This window comes from Dermacentor silvarum, chromosome 9 (assembly GCF_013339745.2).
Source record: "Dermacentor silvarum isolate Dsil-2018 chromosome 9, BIME_Dsil_1.4, whole genome shotgun sequence".
Lineage (NCBI taxonomy): Eukaryota > Metazoa > Arthropoda > Arachnida > Ixodida > Ixodidae > Dermacentor > Dermacentor silvarum.
In genome coordinates this window covers 48436863-48454968 of record NC_051162.1, presented here as the reverse complement: position 1 = coordinate 48454968, position 18106 = coordinate 48436863, and the positions used below count along the sequence as shown (strand labels likewise).

The following is an 18106-nucleotide window of genomic DNA, read 5'->3' as shown; positions in this document are numbered from 1 at the left end:
GAACCCTCGTAGGCCCATCTCGCGGTATGGGCATCGGCGGTAGACATGGCCGGCTTCCCCGCAGTGATAGCAGAGTGGGCGGTGGTCGGGGGCGCGCCAAATGTCCGTCTTTCTCTGGTAGCTGCGCTGGGCGACGGGCGGGCGTGCTGGCGGAGGCGTCGGTGGACGACGGAACTACGGCGTTACGGGGCCCTGGCGCGAGCGCGGAGGGGGGCCTTGACGACGGGCGACGGCGGCGTAGGTCAGCGCTGCCGGCTGGGGTTGCGGCGATTGTGGCTGCACATCTGGAACTCCAAGTGAGCGCTGAACTTCGTCTTTGACGACGTCGGCGATAGATGCCACGTGAGGCTGCGACCTGGGAAAGAGCTTATGCAGCTCATCGCGAACGACCACTCTGATGGTCTCGCGCAGGTCGTCGGCGCCTAGCGCTTGAGCGTCGGCGTAGCTGGTCAGGGCACGGCGGGTATATTGCCTGACGCGCATTTTAAGCGTCTTCTCGGTCGTTGTAGCCTCGGAAAGAAATTCGGCGACAGTCGTTGGGCGGGTTGCGCATCAATCCGGCGAATAGTTGCTCTTTGGCACCCCGCATCAAGAACCAAACTTTCTTTTCTTCAGACATGTCGGAGTCGGCGTGGCGGAAGAGGCGAGAGATCTCCGCCGTGAAGATCGCGATGCTCTCCTGAGGCAATTGCACTCTGGTTTCTAAGAGAACCTCTGCCCTTTCCTTTCGTACGACGCTCGTGAAGGTGCTCACGAAGTTCTCACGAAAAAGGTCCCACGTAACCAGGGTGGTCTCTCTGTTCTCAAACCAGGTCCGAGCAGCGTCATCCAACGAAAAATAGACATGGCGCAGCTTGTCCTCGTCGCTCCATTTGTTGAACGTCGCGGTCCGCTCGTATGTCTCCAGCCAGGTTTCAGGGTCTTCAGCCGATGATCCACGGAAGGTGGGTGACTCCCGAGGTTGTTGCAGCAGGATGGGAGACGCTGGGGCTGCCATTGGGGTCGTTGACTTGGCCTTGATCGCTGTGGTCTTCTCGGGAAGAAGTCCGTACTCCGGCAGAAGTCCTTGCTGCCTACGGCTAGCTCGCTGGCCCTTGGCGACGTTGGCGTTGTCCTCCGCTTTCGGGCTTGGATCGCGGCTTTGCGGGGGCGTTCGCTGCATGAACGCACTAGCACCTCCACGAGATGTCACGTAGTAGTGACGCTGAAGTAAACAGTCGTAAAACTGTGTATGACGAGACTGATTCTTTATTGGGCGAACCTGTGCACACAAAAGCAAGCTACACTCGAAGCTCAACGAAAGCGGCGAACACAGTCGGCGGTCGTCGAAATCTGATCAGCGGCGAAGCGCGCCGGCTTTTATACCTGAGTCATCGAAGGTTCCAGATTAATCCCTGATGCTCGCGTGTCTTCCAGACAGTTCTAGGCAATTCGCGTCGGTCATACAATCAGATAACATAAGCGTCGGTGAAAACAGGCAACGGAAAGAAGCATCGATAACGTTCTAGAAACTTCCAATACAGGCGCGTCCTGCGCCGAGCGTTAACGTTTAACATTTGTTAGCCGGTGGAAAGCGGCCACCGGTGAAAGATAAACATGTATACGTGTCAGCAGTAATGGGCGACTTCAATGTAAAAGGAGGAAAAGCAGGCTGGTGATCAAGCTATTGGCAACTCCGGCATCGATTCTAGGAACACTAGAGGAGAGATATTGGCAGAATTCGCGGAAAGGAATAGGCTCCGAATAATGAATACCTTCTTCAGGAAGCGCAGCAACAGGAAGTGGACCTGGAAAAGACCTTATGGAGAAACAAGGAAGGAAATAGATTTCATACTGTCTGCCAATCCCAGCATAGTGCAGGATGAAGAAAATTAAGGTAGGGTAAAGTGCAGGTGACTATAGGTTAGTGAGATGTAGGATTTTTCATTTTTCAAAGAGAAAAAATACAACTAGTCAGGAAAAAGAGGCCAACCTAGACGCAGTAAGGGTAAAAGCAGACGAATTCAGGCTGGTGCTCGCAAACAAATATGCAGCGTTAGAAAAGGAAGATAAAGACAGCATAGAGGTAATGAATGAAACCGTAACTAGCCTGATCTCAGAAGGTTTGAAGTGGGAGGTAAGGCACCAAGGCAACCAGTAGGTAAGCTCTCCCAAGTAACAAATGACCTAACAAACAAACGACAAAGCATGAAAGTGTCAAATTGAAGACACCAGATAGAATTCGCTAAACTGTCAAAACTGATCAACAAGAAGAAAGTAAGGGATATTCGAAATTATAACGTGCAAAAGATTGAGGAAGCCGTAAAATATGGACACAGCATGAAATAAGTGAGAAGAATATTTGGCATAGGACAAGGCAAGATGTATGCACTGAAAGATAAGCAGGGTAGTATCATCAGCAATTTCGATTACATAGTAAAAGCATCGGAAGAATTCCATACAGGCCTGTACAGCCCACAACCCAGAGCAGCCAAGCTACCTTCATTTTAAGCAGTTATGAACAGAGGCTCCTTCTGTAACTAGCGATGTAGTTACAAGGGCCTTGCAAGACATGTCCAGGGGAAAAGCTCCTGGATATGATAGAATGACAGTATATTTAATCAAAGATGGAGGAAATATCATGCTTGAAAAGCTTGCGGCCCTTTATACGCAATGCCTCACAACTTCAAGTGTACCAGAGAGTTGGAAGAACAGCCAACATTGCACTAATCCATAAGAAGGGAGACGTTAAAGGAATGAAGAATTACAGACCGATTAGCTTGCTTTCGATATTGTATAAAATATTCACCACGATGATTTCCAATAGAATCAGGCAATCACTTGACTTTAGTCAACCAAGAGAATAGGCTGGCTTCAGAAAGCAATATTCATCGATGGATCATTAAAATAATAATTACTGGGGTTTTACGTGCCAAAACCAGTTCTGATTATGAGGCACGCCGTAGGGGGGGACTCCGGAAATTTGGACCACCTGGGGTTCTTTAACGTGCACCTAAATCTAAGTACACGGGTGTTTTCGCATTTCGCCCCCATCGAAATGCGGCCGCCGTGGCCGGGATTCGATCCCACGACCTCGTGCTCAGCAGCCCAACACCATAGCCACTGAGCAACCACGGCGGGTTCATCGATGGATCATATCCATGTCATAAATCAGGCAATTGAGAAATCTGCGGAGTACAATCAACCTCTCTATATGGCTTTCATAGATTATGAAGAGGCATTTGATTCAGTAGAGATACCAGCAGTCATAGAGGCATTGCGTAATCAAGGAGTACAGGAGGCATACAAGAATACCTTGGCAAATATCTACAAAGATTTCACAGCTACCTTGGTTCTCCGTAAGAAAAGTAGAAAGTTACGTATGACGAAGGGGGTCAGGTAAGGAGACTTAATCTCTACAATGATATTCACTGCATGCTTAGACGAGGTATCAATGGCGAATATCTCAGAAACCTTCGATTTCCTATTCAGCAGCCATGAGGACGAATTACAACAAATGATTGAGGACCTTAACCGAGAAAGAGTAAGAGTGTGGTTGAAGATTTATATGCCGAAGACAAATAAAATGTTTAATAGCCTGGCAAGGGAACAAGCATTGAGGATCGCCAGTCAGCCTCTAGAGTCTGTAAAGGAGTACGTTTATCTAGGTCAATTACTGACAGGGGACACTGATCATATGAAGAAAACTTACACAAAAATAAAATTGGGTTGGAGTGCATACGGCAGGCATTGTCAAATACTGACTGGGAGCTTAGCACTGTCGTTGAAAAGAAAAGTGTACAATAATTGCATTCTACCGGTGCTAACATATGGGGCAGAAACTTGGAGGTTAACAATGAAGCTCGAGAACAAGATCAGGACCGCACAAATAGCGATGAAACGAAAAATTTTAGTGCTAACGTTAAGAGACAGGAAAAGAGCGGTATGGATCAGAGAGAACACGGAGATAGCCGATATTCGAGTTGACATTAAGAGAAAGAAATGAAGCAGGACCGGCCATGTAATGCGTAGGATGGATAACCGGGGGACCATTTGAGTTACAGAGTGGATACCAAGAGAAGGGAAGCACAGTCGACACGACAGAAAACTAGGTGTGGTGATGAAGTTAGGAAATTTCGAGGCGCAAGTTGGAATCAGCTAGCGCAAGACGGGGGTAAGTGGAGATCGCAGTGAGAGGCCTTCGTCCTGCAGTGGACATAAATACAGACTGATGATGATGATGAAATATGCTCAGGTGGTCAAAAATAATCGAGAGTCTTCCACTACGGCGTGCCTCAGAATAAAATCGTAGTTTTGGCACGCAAAACTCCAGAATTAAATTAGGAGTTGCGATCAAGAGACGCGAATTTTAGAATGGCCTTTCAAGGACTAGACTTAATTATCGCAAACGTTTGCGCACCATCTTCACGTGAGCATCGGTTTTAGGTAAAGATGCCTGTGATTTAAAATGCATTGCTTATCACACATAAGATTTGGCAAAATGAGTGTCTGCATCAGTAGTCTGAGACCCGTGCTATATAAGTACAAGCAGTTGTTTGAAATCGCTAAGATAGAATCTACCTTGTATCAAAATAATGAGCCGGTAAACTTCTTACGCACTCCGAAAATGGAATGCTAGTAAATTACGTGCCTGTGTTAGAAACCTCAAACACGCATATGCCTGTATTCCCCAATTTTGTTTTCTAAGAAAAACATAAAGAGTGACCCGTGTCCTCGCATAAGACCATTTCTAGCCTGTAGGTCCCAGTTCAGTCACGCAGACAACCTACTCTGAATCCTGCTTTCTATTATTTCTCTAAAATTTCAAGCTTTCGTCGTAACAATATTGTATTAAATTATTTTCCCTAAGCCACATTTTCTGAAAGCGATATGATTTCCAGTCCCATATAAATTTAAGCTCTATCCATCCGTCCTTAATAGCTAGCCGCAATTACACTGTAGACGATGTAGGCTTTGTATTACTACGCTGAGATTTTCGGTGATGATTAAGGATAAAAGAAATCAAACTTTGTCTCCAGGGCAATTACACTTTTTCCTGCATTGCAACCGCACACTTTATTTTGCTGCTTTCAGTTGAATTTTTATATTTCTACTGTTTCCTGCAGGAAAATGGAAGCACGCTTCACAGGCCACCACGACAAGCAAATTGAGCGAAATTTAGGTTGCAACACTTGTACAAGAAATTCCGAAAACTCCAGCGCTCCGCCCCGAGATCTCTTCACGGAGTACAGTTCTACTTCAGAATCTACCCTTATAAGAAGGACACTGGAAATGTTGGCAGATTGTTAAGGAATGGTAGACTCAATATCATTTCAAGAATGCCTCAACATTTATTGAACGTACACAACAATACTTCAACAATGAAGTTGTTGAGATATTCACAACAGTAAACTCGACCAAATGTTGACCCATTGTTGAATGATATTAAATATTATTTACCCTTTTTGAGCAATATTGAGATTCAGTATATGTGTGAAAAAAAAACACACAGACATAGATGTGGGCGCGCGCTTTGCACATATATTTTAGCAGCCTTTTATTGTTCACCTAATCACCACTAAATATATACAGAGTGTGTCACCCAACTTTAACCAATGTAGCCGTATCTACCGAGCAGACAGAGGGGGGCACTTGCCCCCCGCCTTCCCGGTAGATACAACATTGCTTCAGGTTGCGTTACTTACTCCACCCTCCCTTCTAAGTGTGGCGGGTGGTGCAAGTGCTCCCCCTGCTCACGTGGTAGATATGCCTATTGGTGAAGTTATGTTAGGCAACCTGGACAATACATTGTCCTGACTCTTTGTTTAGAATAATTGATAAAACAAGTTACAATTCCTAAATAATAAAGTACCTTTCGCATATTTTGACGCGAAATTGTTTAGCCCAGTCCCAAAAGCTGGAATAACGCTGAGTTCTAAATAAACGGCATTACTAAACGTCTATGGACAATTGCTATGCATATTTTCATGTGTGTCCGGCGTATACCTTCTTCGTGTTCACAATTACCTACGTCCGACAATCAGAGTAGAACAAACTAGATATCCTACTGGCTTTTGATTTGCGGGACTGTGTTCTAACCTGGACTTCAAGTCTTGCATCTCACAACGCAAACACAAATGTGACAAGGCACTCGATCCGGTCTGGTGACATTGACATAAATATAACCTGGGGCGACATAGCACCATAAGTCGGCAAATTCACTGATAAGTCGACTCACTCATACTCTCTCGCTTAATTTTCCTGAATTTGACTCCAAGTTTGTACAATTTTTGTGACTCTGGATTTAAATGAGCCCGGCTGAGTGAAATGTTTAATTTGAGTGCGAATGAGCCACGCTGAGTGCAATATAGCAGTTCCCACCCAATTTCCCTAACCAGCGTCAGTTCGTAATAGAACAAACACTGTATTCCCACATTCCTAAATTTCTAGCCTGTGTATCTTTCACCCTAGCCAACATTGCTTCCGTAAAGGTCCATTTTGCGATACCCAATAGGCACCATTTATATACGACGTAAGCTCTAACATCGATCGAAACATTCCGTTTGATAGACTTCGTTTCGATTTTGAAAAAGCACTTGACCCAGTTCCGTAGCAACGGCTTCTTCGAAAACATTGCAAAGCGTTGTTTCGGGCTTGCTTACCCGTTAATCCTCCAGTTTTAGACTGGATACGTAATTTCTTGACTAATAGAGTATACTAACTGTTAGCTGTTACTAGCTGTTAGCTGTTAGAGTATACTAACAACCACTCCTTAACTAGCAGCGCAGTTCTCTGCGGAGTACGCCAAGGCACAGTCCTGGGGTCCCGTCTCTCCATCATATACTTTTTCACGGTCGCTGCCGTCGACGGCGATCTGCCAGTAACCAGAGTGCAGGTCAATGGATGAAAAATAGGTCGCGGCATGAAGGCATAGCGAGCATCATCAATGCGTGGAAGAGGATAAACATCTGTCTTGGTGATCTTATTCAGATGCCGATAATCTACGCAGAATCGCCAACTGTTTTCCTTTATAACGTAGAGAACAGGGGAAGCGCACGGACTCGCGGATGGCTCAATAATGACTCTTGTTGTCAACCTCTTGTTGAAGAACTTGGTGCTCGGATGATGACACGCGGTAAGGTCGCCGGCGAATTGCCGAGGTCAATGCAAGCGATAGAAGGCGTGATTTCGCTTTCAGCAATCAAATTCGGACGCGTATGATTATGAGGGAATAATCTGACTCCAGTTTTTCGAGATGCATCATTATGACCGCTGTCAGTGAGGCATTAGTCTCTTTTCCCGTTGTTTCATCATTCTCAGTACGGGCTGTCATTGTACCAGCCTTTCTGTAAGCTTCCATCGTACTACGAACTGGGCGATAGGAAACTAGTACGATCCTGAAAATGGCGCAATGAAAAGTGCGACAGCGTGACCACGGTGGTGAGAGTGGCGTGGTAGGAATCCTGTCACCTCTTTCGGTCTTGCTGTGCAGGCAGGTAATTCCTATGCTGTAAGACGCAGTGAAGAAGATGAACATTTACATGCGCGTTTCGGTGGAGCCATATCACTAAAACTTCTGAAATGGCATAAGAACCTTAGCAGTTCCTTGCGCAAACTTGAACATAAATAAAGTTACTCTCTCCATGTCTCCTTGCATAGCCTTGAAATGTATTGTCTCGCAAAAAACTTCGTTTAAGATTCATTGCAGGAAGCTCGTCAGATCGGCGGCTATATTATTTACTGATCCTATAGCACTCACAAAGTAATGGGTCCTACTTTACATGTACCTGTACTTTCGTGATACACTGCAGTTTATACTTGATTTTCGCTATGCTTACGCTAGGGAGTTTTAAGGACCGTACAACGAGCGATTCAAAGAAGCACTTTAGGTGTAACGTTAATGGAGAAGAATACAGCGGTGTGGACTCGAGAGCAGGCAGGGAGGACCGATATCCCTATTGAGGTTCTAACAATGGCTGTCTACGAAACGTATTTAGCATTGAATCAAAATAGCGACACAACTTATTGCCACCGTTACAGCGCGTTAGGTATAAGGCGTGTACTGCAGATATACTCCCATTTCTCGCTTCGATGATGATGATGATTTAATGGCATCCCCTTTGAAACGGGGTGGCGACAAATAGTCACCTAGCCTGCTTGATTTAACCAGGTATACTACACATGTTCTTTATCTGGCATTTTTGTATACCTCTCATTATCCTTTTTCTTTTTTCAAAAATTTACCTTGTACCGCTACCTATGATTTTAAGAGATCAGGTCGTATCCATCTTTTCCGTGCTTTTTTTCCACCAGTACTTTAATCGTCTCTTGCTTATCTCTACGGCTGATCTGTTGATCTTTCCTTCCAGTTTAAACCCAAGCACTTCTGGGAGTTGCACGTTAGCTGCGGTTCTCGCTGGGTGGATCCTGTCGCATTCCATTAGGATGTGCTGAGTGGTCTCTGAATCTTTACTGCAGCATACACATGCCTCATCTAGTTCTGAATATTTGCTTCGGTATGTTTTGGTCCTTTGGCAACCAGCTCGAGCCTCAAATAGCAAAGCTTTGTGCTATCGTACAGATTTTCCCTTCTAATTTCTTTCTTCTAATTCTTATAAATCTCCATTATCCTTTTTGTTTCCATTCTTTGCATCCAATTAGAATGGCATTTGCGAATGTTAGCGCTGGCACCATTACTCCTTTCCAGATTCCACGCACCACCTCATACTTATTGTGACCCCACAGTGCTCTGTGTTTCATTATTGCTGCATTCCGCTTCCCCTTTATTTTCAGATTATCTTGGTGGTTGCTTGTGTAATTCGTTCCTTCGTTTATGTGTACACCGAGGTACTTATATTGCTTCACTGTGGGTATTACTTGCTGTTGAAGTGACACCACGAAGTTACTCGTTTCTTCATTAAAGATCATAATTCCTGATTTCTCTGTGCTAAACTTAAGGCCTAGATTTGTCGCTGCATTCCCACAGATATTCGCAAGTAACTGTAAATCTTTTTTATTGTCCGCTAGTAGCACAATGTCATCTGCGTACATCAGTCCAGGGAACTTCTGTTGCACCATTTGTCCATTACGCATGTAGGATAAATCAAAACCTAATTCGCTGTTTTCCAGTCGTCTTTCTATACCCTTAACGTAAAGCGTGAACAACAATGGTGACAGAGGGCATCCTTGCTTCAATCATTGGTTATTTCCCACCAATTCATTACCTTTTCGACCTTCCCATACCACTTGTACTTGGTTGTCTCTATATATCTCCCTCTGCTGCTCCACGAAATCGTCATCTGAATTGACACACACGATTTGACGAAATCGTCAAATCGTGTGGGTCTTGCGGCGGCACTATGAGCACATGGTTCAAACTTGCCTGCACTGTCTTTCAGATTGCCTCTTGCACCGAAGCTAGATGTCTTCAGGAATGTGCTACCTCTGCGCATGATCCCTTTGGCCCATCCTTCAAAAGGTTACTCGGAACCGTCATATCGGACGATGTGATACAACCACCGAATCATCGTTGGATTGAAGCACCAGACCTGCGTGGCTTGACCTTTGGCGAGCCCTTCTGCGCATGGAGTACTACCACAGCGTCACCTGGTCGTCTCTACAGTGCTATAAAGCCGAGGACGGACGCTATCCTCTTCAGTGGGTCTTGCGGCGGCACGATGAGCACATGGTTCAAACTTGCCTGCACTGTCTTTCAGATTGCCTCTTGCACCGAAGCTAGATGTCTTCAGGAATGTGCTACCTCTGCGCATGATTCCCTTTGGCCCATCCTTCAAAAGGTTACTCGGAACCGTCATATCGGACGATGTGATACAACCACCGAATCATCGTTGGATTGAAGCACCAGACCTGCGTGGCTTGACCTTTGGCGAGCCCTTCTGCGCATGGAGTACTACCACAGCGTCACCTGGTCGTCTCTACAGTGCTATAAAGCCGAGGACGGACGCTATCCTCTTCAGTGGGTCTTGCGGCGGCACGATGAGCACATGGTTCAAACTTGCCTGCACTGTCTTTCAGATTGCCTCTTGCACCGAAGCTAGATGTCTTCAGGAATGTGCTACCTCTGCGCATGATGCCTTTGGCCCATCCTTCAAAAGGTTACTCGGAACCGTCATATCGGACGATGTGATACAACCACCGAATCATCGTTGGATTGAAGCACCAGACCTGCGTGGCTTGAGCTTTGGCGAGCCCTTCTGCGCATGGAGTACTACCACAGCGTCACCTGGTCGTCTCTACAGTGCTATAAAGCCGAGGACGGACGCTATCCTCTTCAGTGGGTCTTGCGGCGGCACGATGAGCACATGGTTCAAACTTGCCTGCACTGTCTTTCAGATTGCCTCTTGCACCGAAGCTAGATGTCTTCAGGAATGTGCTACCTCTGCGCATGATCCCTTTGGCCCATCCTTCAAAAGGTTACTCGGAACCGTCATATCGGACGATGTGATACAACCACCGAATCATCGTTATATTGAAGCACCAGACCTGCGTGGCTTGAGCTTTGGCGAGCCCTTCTGCGCATGGAGTACTACCACAGCGTCACCTGGTCGTCTCTACAGTGCTATAAAGCCGAGGACGGACGCTATCCTCTTCAGTGGGTCTTGCGGCGGCACGATGAGCACATGGTTCAAACTTGCCTGCACTGTCTTTCAGATTGCCGCTTGCACCGAAGCCAGATGTCTTCAGGAATGTGCTACCTCTGCGCATGATCCCTTTGGCCCATCCTTCAAAAGGTTACTCGGAACCGTCATATCGGACGATGTGATACAACCACCGAATCATCGTTGGATTGAAGCACCAGACCTGCGTGGCTTGACCTTTGGCGAGCCCTTCTGCGCATGGAGTACTACCACAGCGTCACCTGGTCGTTTCTACAGTGCTATAAAGCCGAGGACGGACGCTATCCTCTTCAGTGGGTCTTGCGGCGGCACGATGAGCACATGGTTCAAACTTGCCTGCACTGTCTTTCAGATTGCCGCTTGCACCGAAGCCAGATGTCTTCAGGAATGTGCTACCTCTGCGCATGATCCCTTTGGCCCATCCTTCAAAAGGTTACTCGGAACCGTCATATCGGACGATGTGATACAACCACCGAATCATCGTTGGATTGAAGCACCAGACCTGCGTGGCTTGACCTTTGGCGAGCCCTTCTGCGCATGGAGTACTACCACAGCGTCAGCCTGGTCGTCTCTACAGTGCTATAAAGCCGAGGACGGACGCTATCCTCTTCAGTGGGTCTTGCGGCGGCACGATGAGCACATGGTTCAAACTTGCCTGCACTGTCTTTCAGATTGCCTCTTGCACCGAAGCTAGATGTCTTCAGGAATGTGCTACCTCTGCGCATGATCCCTTTGGCCCATCCTTCAAAAGGTTACTCGGAACCGTCATATCGGACGATGTGATACAACCACCGAATCATCGTTGGATTGAAGCACCAGACCTGCGTGGCTTGAGCTTTGGCGAGCCCTTCTGCGCATGGAGTACTACCACAGCGTCACCTGGTCGTCTCTACAGTGCTATAAAGCCGAGGACGGACGCTATCCTCTTCAGTGGGTCTTGCGGCGGCACGATGAGCACATGGTTCAAACTTGCCTGCACTGTCTTTCAGATTGCCTCTTGCACCGAAGCTAGATGTCTTCAGGAATGTGCTACCTCTGCGCATGATCCCTTTGGCCCATCCTTCAAAAGGTTACTCGGAACCGTCATATCGGACGATGTGATACAACCACCGAATCATCGTTGGATTGAAGCACCAGACCTGCGTGGCTTGAGCTTTGGCGAGCCCTTCTGCGCATGGAGTACTACCACAGCGTCACCTGGTCGTCTCTACAGTGCTATAAAGCCGAGGACGGACGCTATCCTCTTCAGTGGGTCTTGCGGCGGCACGATGAGCACATGGTTCAAACTTGCCTGCACTGTCTTTCAGATTGCCGCTTGCACCGAAGCTAGATGTCTTCAGGAATGTGCTACCTCTGCGCATGATCCCTTTGGCCCATCCTTCAAAAGGTTACTCGGAACCGTCATATCGGACGATGTGATACAACCACCGAATCATCGTTGGATTGAAGCACCAGACCTGCGTGGCTTGAGCTTTGGCGAGCCCTTCTGCGCATGGAGTACTACCACAGCGTCACCTGGTCGTCTCTACAGTGCTATAAAGCCGAGGACGGACGCTATCCTCTTCAGTGGGTCTTGCGGCGGCACGATGAGCACATGGTTCAAACTTGCCTGCACTGTCTTTCAGATTGCCGCTTGCACCGAAGCCAGATGTCTTCAGGAATGTGCTACCTCTGCGCATGATCCCTTTGGCCCATCCTTCAAAAGGTTACTCGGAACCGTCATATCGGACGATGTGATACAACCACCGAATCATCGTTGGATTGAAGCACCAGACCTGCGTGGCTTGACCTTTGGCGAGCCCTTCTGCGCATGGAGTACTACCACAGCGTCACCTGGTCGTCTCTACAGTGCTATAAAGCCGAGGACGGACGCTATCCTCTTCAGTGGGTCTTGCGGCGGCACGATCAGCACATGGTTCAAACTTGCCTGCACTGTCTTTCAGATTGCCGCTTGCACCGAAGCCAGATGTCTTCAGGAATGTGCTACCTCTGCGCATGATCCCTTTGGCCCATCCTTCAAAAGGTTACTCGGAACCGTCATATCGGACGATGTGATACAACCACCGAATCATCGTTGGATTGAAGCACCAGACCTGCGTGGCTTGAGCTTTGGCGAGCCCTTCTGCGCATGGAGTACTACCACAGCGTCACCTGGTCGTCTCTACAGTGCTATAAAGCCGAGGACGGACGCTATCCTCTTCAGTGGGTCTTGCGGCGGCACGATGAGCACATGGTTCAAACTTGCCTGCACTGTCTTTCAGATTGCCGCTTGCACCGAAGCTAGATGTCTTCAGGAATGTGCTACCTCTGCGCATGATCCCTTTGGCCCATCCTTCAAAAGGTTACTCGGAACCGTCATATCGGACGATGTGATACAACCACCGAATCATCGTTGGATTGAAGCACCAGACCTGCGTGGCTTGAGCTTTGGCGAGCCCTTCTGCGCATGGAGTACTACCACAGCGTCACCTGGTCGTCTCTACAGTGCTATAAAGCCGAGGACGGACGCTATCCTCTTCAGTGGGTCTTGCGGCGGCACGATGAGCACATGGTTCAAACTTGCCTGCACTGTCTTTCAGATTGCCGCTTGCGCCGAAGCCTAAATGTCTTCAGGAATGTGCTACCTCTGCGCATGATCCCTTTGGCCCATCCTTCAAAAGGTTACTCGGAACCGTCATATCGGACGATGTGATACAACCACCGAATCATCGTTGGATTGAAGCACCAGACCTGCGTGGCTTGACCTTTGGCGAGCCCTTCTGCGCATGGAGTACTACCACAGCGTCACCTGGTCGTCTCTACAGTGCTATAAAGCCGAGGACGGACGCTATCCTCTTCAGTGGGTCTTGCGGCGGCACGATCAGCACATGGTTCAAACTTGCCTGCACTGTCTTTCAGATTGCCGCTTGCACCGAAGCCAGATGTCTTCAGGAATGTGCTACCTCTGCGCATGATCCCTTTGGCCCATCCTTCAAAAGGTTACTCGGAACCGTCATATCGGACGATGTGATACAACCACCGAATCATCGTTGGATTGAAGCACCAGACCTGCGTGGCTTGAGCTTTGGCGAGCCCTTCTGCGCATGGAGTACTACCACAGCGTCACCTGGTCGTCTCTACAGTGCTATAAAGCCGAGGACGGACGCTATCCTCTTCAGTGGGTCTTGCGGCGGCACGATGAGCACATGGTTCAAACTTGCCTGCACTGTCTTTCAGATTGCCTCTTGCACCGAAGCTAGATGTCTTCAGGAATGTGCTACCTCTGCGCATGATCCCTTTGGCCCATGCTTCAAAAGGTTACTCGGAACCGTCATATCGGACGATGTGATACAACCACCGAATCATCGTTGGATTGAAGCACCAGACCTGCGTGGCTTGAGTTTGGCGAGCCCTTCTGCGCATGGAGTACTACCACAGCGTCACCTGGTCGTCTCTACAGTGCTATAAAGCCGAGGACGGACGCTATCCTCTTCAGTGGGTCTTGCGGCGGCACGATGAGCACATGGTTCAAACTTGCCTGCACTGTCTTTCAGATTGCCGCTTGCACCGAAGCTAGATGTCTTCAGGAATGTGTTACCTCTGCGCATGATCCCTTTGGCCCATCCTTCAAAAGGTTACTCGGAACCATCATATCGGACGATGTGATACAACCACCGAATCATCGTTGGATTGAAGCACCAGACCTGCGTGGCTTGAGCTTTGGCGAGCCCTTCTGCGCATGGAGTACTACCACAGCGTCACCTGGTCGTCTCTACAGTGCTATAAAGCCGAGGACGGACGCTATCCTCTTCAGTGGGTCTTGCGGCGGCACGATGAGCACATGGTTCAAACTTGCCTGCACTGTCTTTCAGATTGCCGCTTGCACCGAAGCCAGATGTCTTCAGGAATGTGCTACCTCTGCGCATGATCCCTTTGGCCCATCCTTCAAAAGGTTACTCGGAACCGTCATATCGGACGATGTGATACAACCACCGAATCATCGTTGGATTGAAGCACCAGACCTGCGTGGCTTGACCTTTGGCGAGCCCTTCTGCGCATGGAGTACTACCACAGCGTCACCTGGTCGTCTCTACAGTGCTATAAAGCCGAGGACGGACGCTATCCTCTTCAGTGGGTCTTGCGGCGGCACTATGAGCACATGGTTCAAACTTGCCTGCACTGTCTTTCAGATTGCCTCTTGCACCGAAGCTAGATGTCTTCAGGAATGTGTTACCTCTGCGCATGATCCCTTTGGCCCATCCTTCAAAAGGTTACTCGGAACCGTCATATCGGACGATGTTATACAACCACCGAATCATCGTTGGATTGAAGCACCAGACCTGCGTGGCTTGAGCTTTGGCGAGCCCTTCTGCGCATGGAGTACTACCACAGTGTCACCTGGTCGTCTCTACAGTGCTATAAAGCCGAGGACGGACGCTATCCTCTTCAGTGGGTCTTGCGGCGGCACGATGAGCACATGGTTCAAACTTGCCTGCACTGTCTTTCAGATTGCCGCTTGCACCTAAGCCAGATGTCTTCAGGAATGTGCTACCTCTGCGCATGATCCCTTTGGCCCATCCTTCAAAAGGTTACTCGGAACCGTCATATCGGACGATGTGATACAACCACCGAATCATCGTTGGATTGAAGCACCAGACCTGCGTGGCTTGACCTTTGGCGAGCCCTTCTGTGCATGGAGTACTACCACAGCGTCACCTGGTCGTCTCTACAGTGCTATAAAACCGAGGACGGACGCTATACTCTTCAGTGGGTCTTGCGGCGGCACTATGAGCACATGGTTCAAACTTGCCTGCACTGTCTTTCAGATTGCCGCTTGCACCGAAGCCAGATGTCTTCAGGAATGTGCTACCTCTGCGCATGATCCCTTTGGCCCATCCTTCAAAAGGTTACTCGGAACCGTCATATCGGACGATGTGATACAACCACCGAATCATCGTTGGATTGAAGCACCAGACCTGCGTGGCTTGACCTTTGGCGAGCCCTTCTGCGCATGGAGTACTACCACAGCGTCACCTGGTCGTTTCTACAGTGCTATAAAGCCGAGGACGGACGCTATCCTCTTCAGTGGGTCTTGCGGCGGCACGATGAGCACATGGTTCAAACTTGCCTGCACTGTCTTTCAGATTGCCGCTTGCACCGAAGCCAGATGTCTTCAGGAATGTGCTACCTCTGCGCATGATCCCTTTGGCCCATCCTTCAAAAGGTTACTCGGAACCGTCATATCGGACGATGTGATACAACCACCGAATCATCGTTGGATTGAAGCACCAGACCTGCGTGGCTTGACCTTTGGCGAGCCCTTCTGCGCATGGAGTACTACCACAGCGTCACCTGGTCGTTTCTACAGTGCTATAAAGCCGAGGACGGACGCTATCCTCTTCAGTGGGTCTTGCGGCGGCACGATGAGCACATGGTTCAAACTTGCCTGCACTGTCTTTCAGGTAGGCCCGAAGTACGATTTTCCCTGCTATAGAAGTGATGATCGATGTGTAGTGCTGCTGCCTGACCCACTGATGAGAGCGTTATCTATTTTTTCTGTCCGTAGAATGTTGTTGATGTTATCTGGTGACGTCGAGACCAATCCTGGTCCCGATATGTTACAGGAAACACTATCGCATTTGCTCGCAGGGCAGGAAAAAATTCGTTCCGAGATATCTTCTTGGACAGCCAAGTTTGCTTCCATCAAAGAAAGGCTAAATAGGCTTGAGACGTCAGTAATACCAGTCACGGAAGTGATTCCGCGCGGTCAGGAACTTGAAAAAACTGTCGCTCATCTTACAGACCTGGTATTGAAGCTGGACAGTCGGTCTGACGATCTTGAAAACAGGTCGCGTAGAAATAATCTTGTTGTCTACGGATTACCTGAACCCCATCCGGGCAACTGCTTGATGCGTTCACAAACTTAATATCTGATAAACTTGGTGTTCAATGTGCAGACATTGAACGTTGGCACAGGCTTGGGGCGCGTCGAGGTGATAAACCCCGTCCTGCTATCTTCAAATTTTTGGACTACAGGTCAAAGCTTGCAATATTACAGAATGCGCGAATACTTAAAGGAACAGAAATATATATAAAGAGGACTTCTCTAAACGGGTTCGAAAGATACGCCAAGCTCTTTGGAGAGGGTCTGTAAATCAAAGGAAAAATGCCTCTACGGTTCGTCTGCAATATGATTCCTTGCTGATAGACAATGTACGCTATGTGGTTGAATGAAGCAGGTGATTCAATCATTAAAACCAAAAAGCAAACTTCTGCTGCAAATGAAACTTGACTGCATTCTGATACTAATTTCTCGCTGGTAAATGTTAATGCCCGCAGCCTTCTTAACAAAATTCAAGACTTTCATCACTTTGTTGCATTTTATCATCCTTCTGTGATTTGCGTGACTGAAACGTGGCTTGATGAACACATCTTAGACTCTGAAATTTTGCCGCCAGGTTACATTGTCCTCAGGAAAGATAGAAGCGGCCGGTGCGGTGGCGGTGTGGCACTCTTTGTGAACCAAGATATTCAGTTTACAGTATTGCCTGACGTTCCTAACTGCGAATCTGTATGGTGCAAAATCAGGCTTTGTGGTCTCACTTTGGCTGTAGGAGCTGTTTATCGACCCCCTGACACGGATTTCAGTGTCTTTTCTGATCTTACCGATTATATAACCAAACACAAACTTAACTGTTGTAAAATGTTAGGTGCTGGTGATTTTAACACCCCTGGCATAGATTTTCCAACACTATCTGCAAATGGCCGTCACAAAGTCATTTACGATTACTTGATTAACATGACTATTTCTTTCGATTTGACACAAATTGTGAATACCGCAACCGCGAAAGCTCAATTTTAGATCTTGTTTTCATAAATGAGCTACTTAGACAAAATGGTTATGATTGTAATATTGTTGAAGGCCTGTCGGACCATAAGGGTGTCATTGTTTATTTGAATTTAGCAACTGTGCCTAGGCTTCCTTCAGACTGTATTAAACTTTGAACGTGCCGACGACAACTCCATAACTGAGTTACTCGCATGCTCTTTTGATGAGTTTTTGAGCTGAGCGAACCATTCCTCTGTTGACGTGTTAGTGAACCGTTTTGCTCAATTGTGAATTAATGTATCACTGATTACATTCCAACCAAGTGTGTGAAGCGCAATCCCAAGCACCCGTGGTACACACGTGAAATTATACACTTAATTCGTCGCATCAGGCGTCTTCGCAAACAACCCTATGCAAACAATCCAATGAAAGCTTCAGTATTGTCCTCACTTAAAAATAACTTAAAATCTGCTATGTCAAATGCGAAAGTTTCTACTTAATAGCACTTTGTCATCCTTCATTAAAAACAAACCGTCAAAGTTGTGGCGAACCATCAGTCCACCAAGTCAGAGCTCTCCTTCATTTATTATTGCCAACCACCATGCTCAGATAATCTTAGCATCACTGAAGCCTTTAATAATTACTTTAAGTCAGTGTCCACCTGTGATGATGGACGCACCCC

The 18106-nt window shown here is 47.7% G+C and overlaps 1 protein-coding gene across 4 annotated transcripts in view; it reads left to right on the top strand.

Moving 5' to 3' along the window:
• LOC125940207 (uncharacterized) overlaps positions 1-18106 on the top strand; it is a 149209-nt gene that overhangs the window by 52105 nt on the left and 78998 nt on the right. For 2 of the 4 annotated variants that reach the window (XM_049656032.1, XM_049656029.1), the window contains one exon: positions 5106-5714. The exons of the other annotated variants lie outside the window; for them this stretch is intronic. In XM_049656032.1, the coding sequence (XP_049511989.1) occupies positions 5106-5150 (45 nt within the window). In that variant the 3' untranslated portion in view covers positions 5151-5714. Of the gene's footprint in view, positions 1-5105; positions 5715-18106 lie in introns of those variants that run through there. 4 annotated transcript variants of the gene reach the window in all.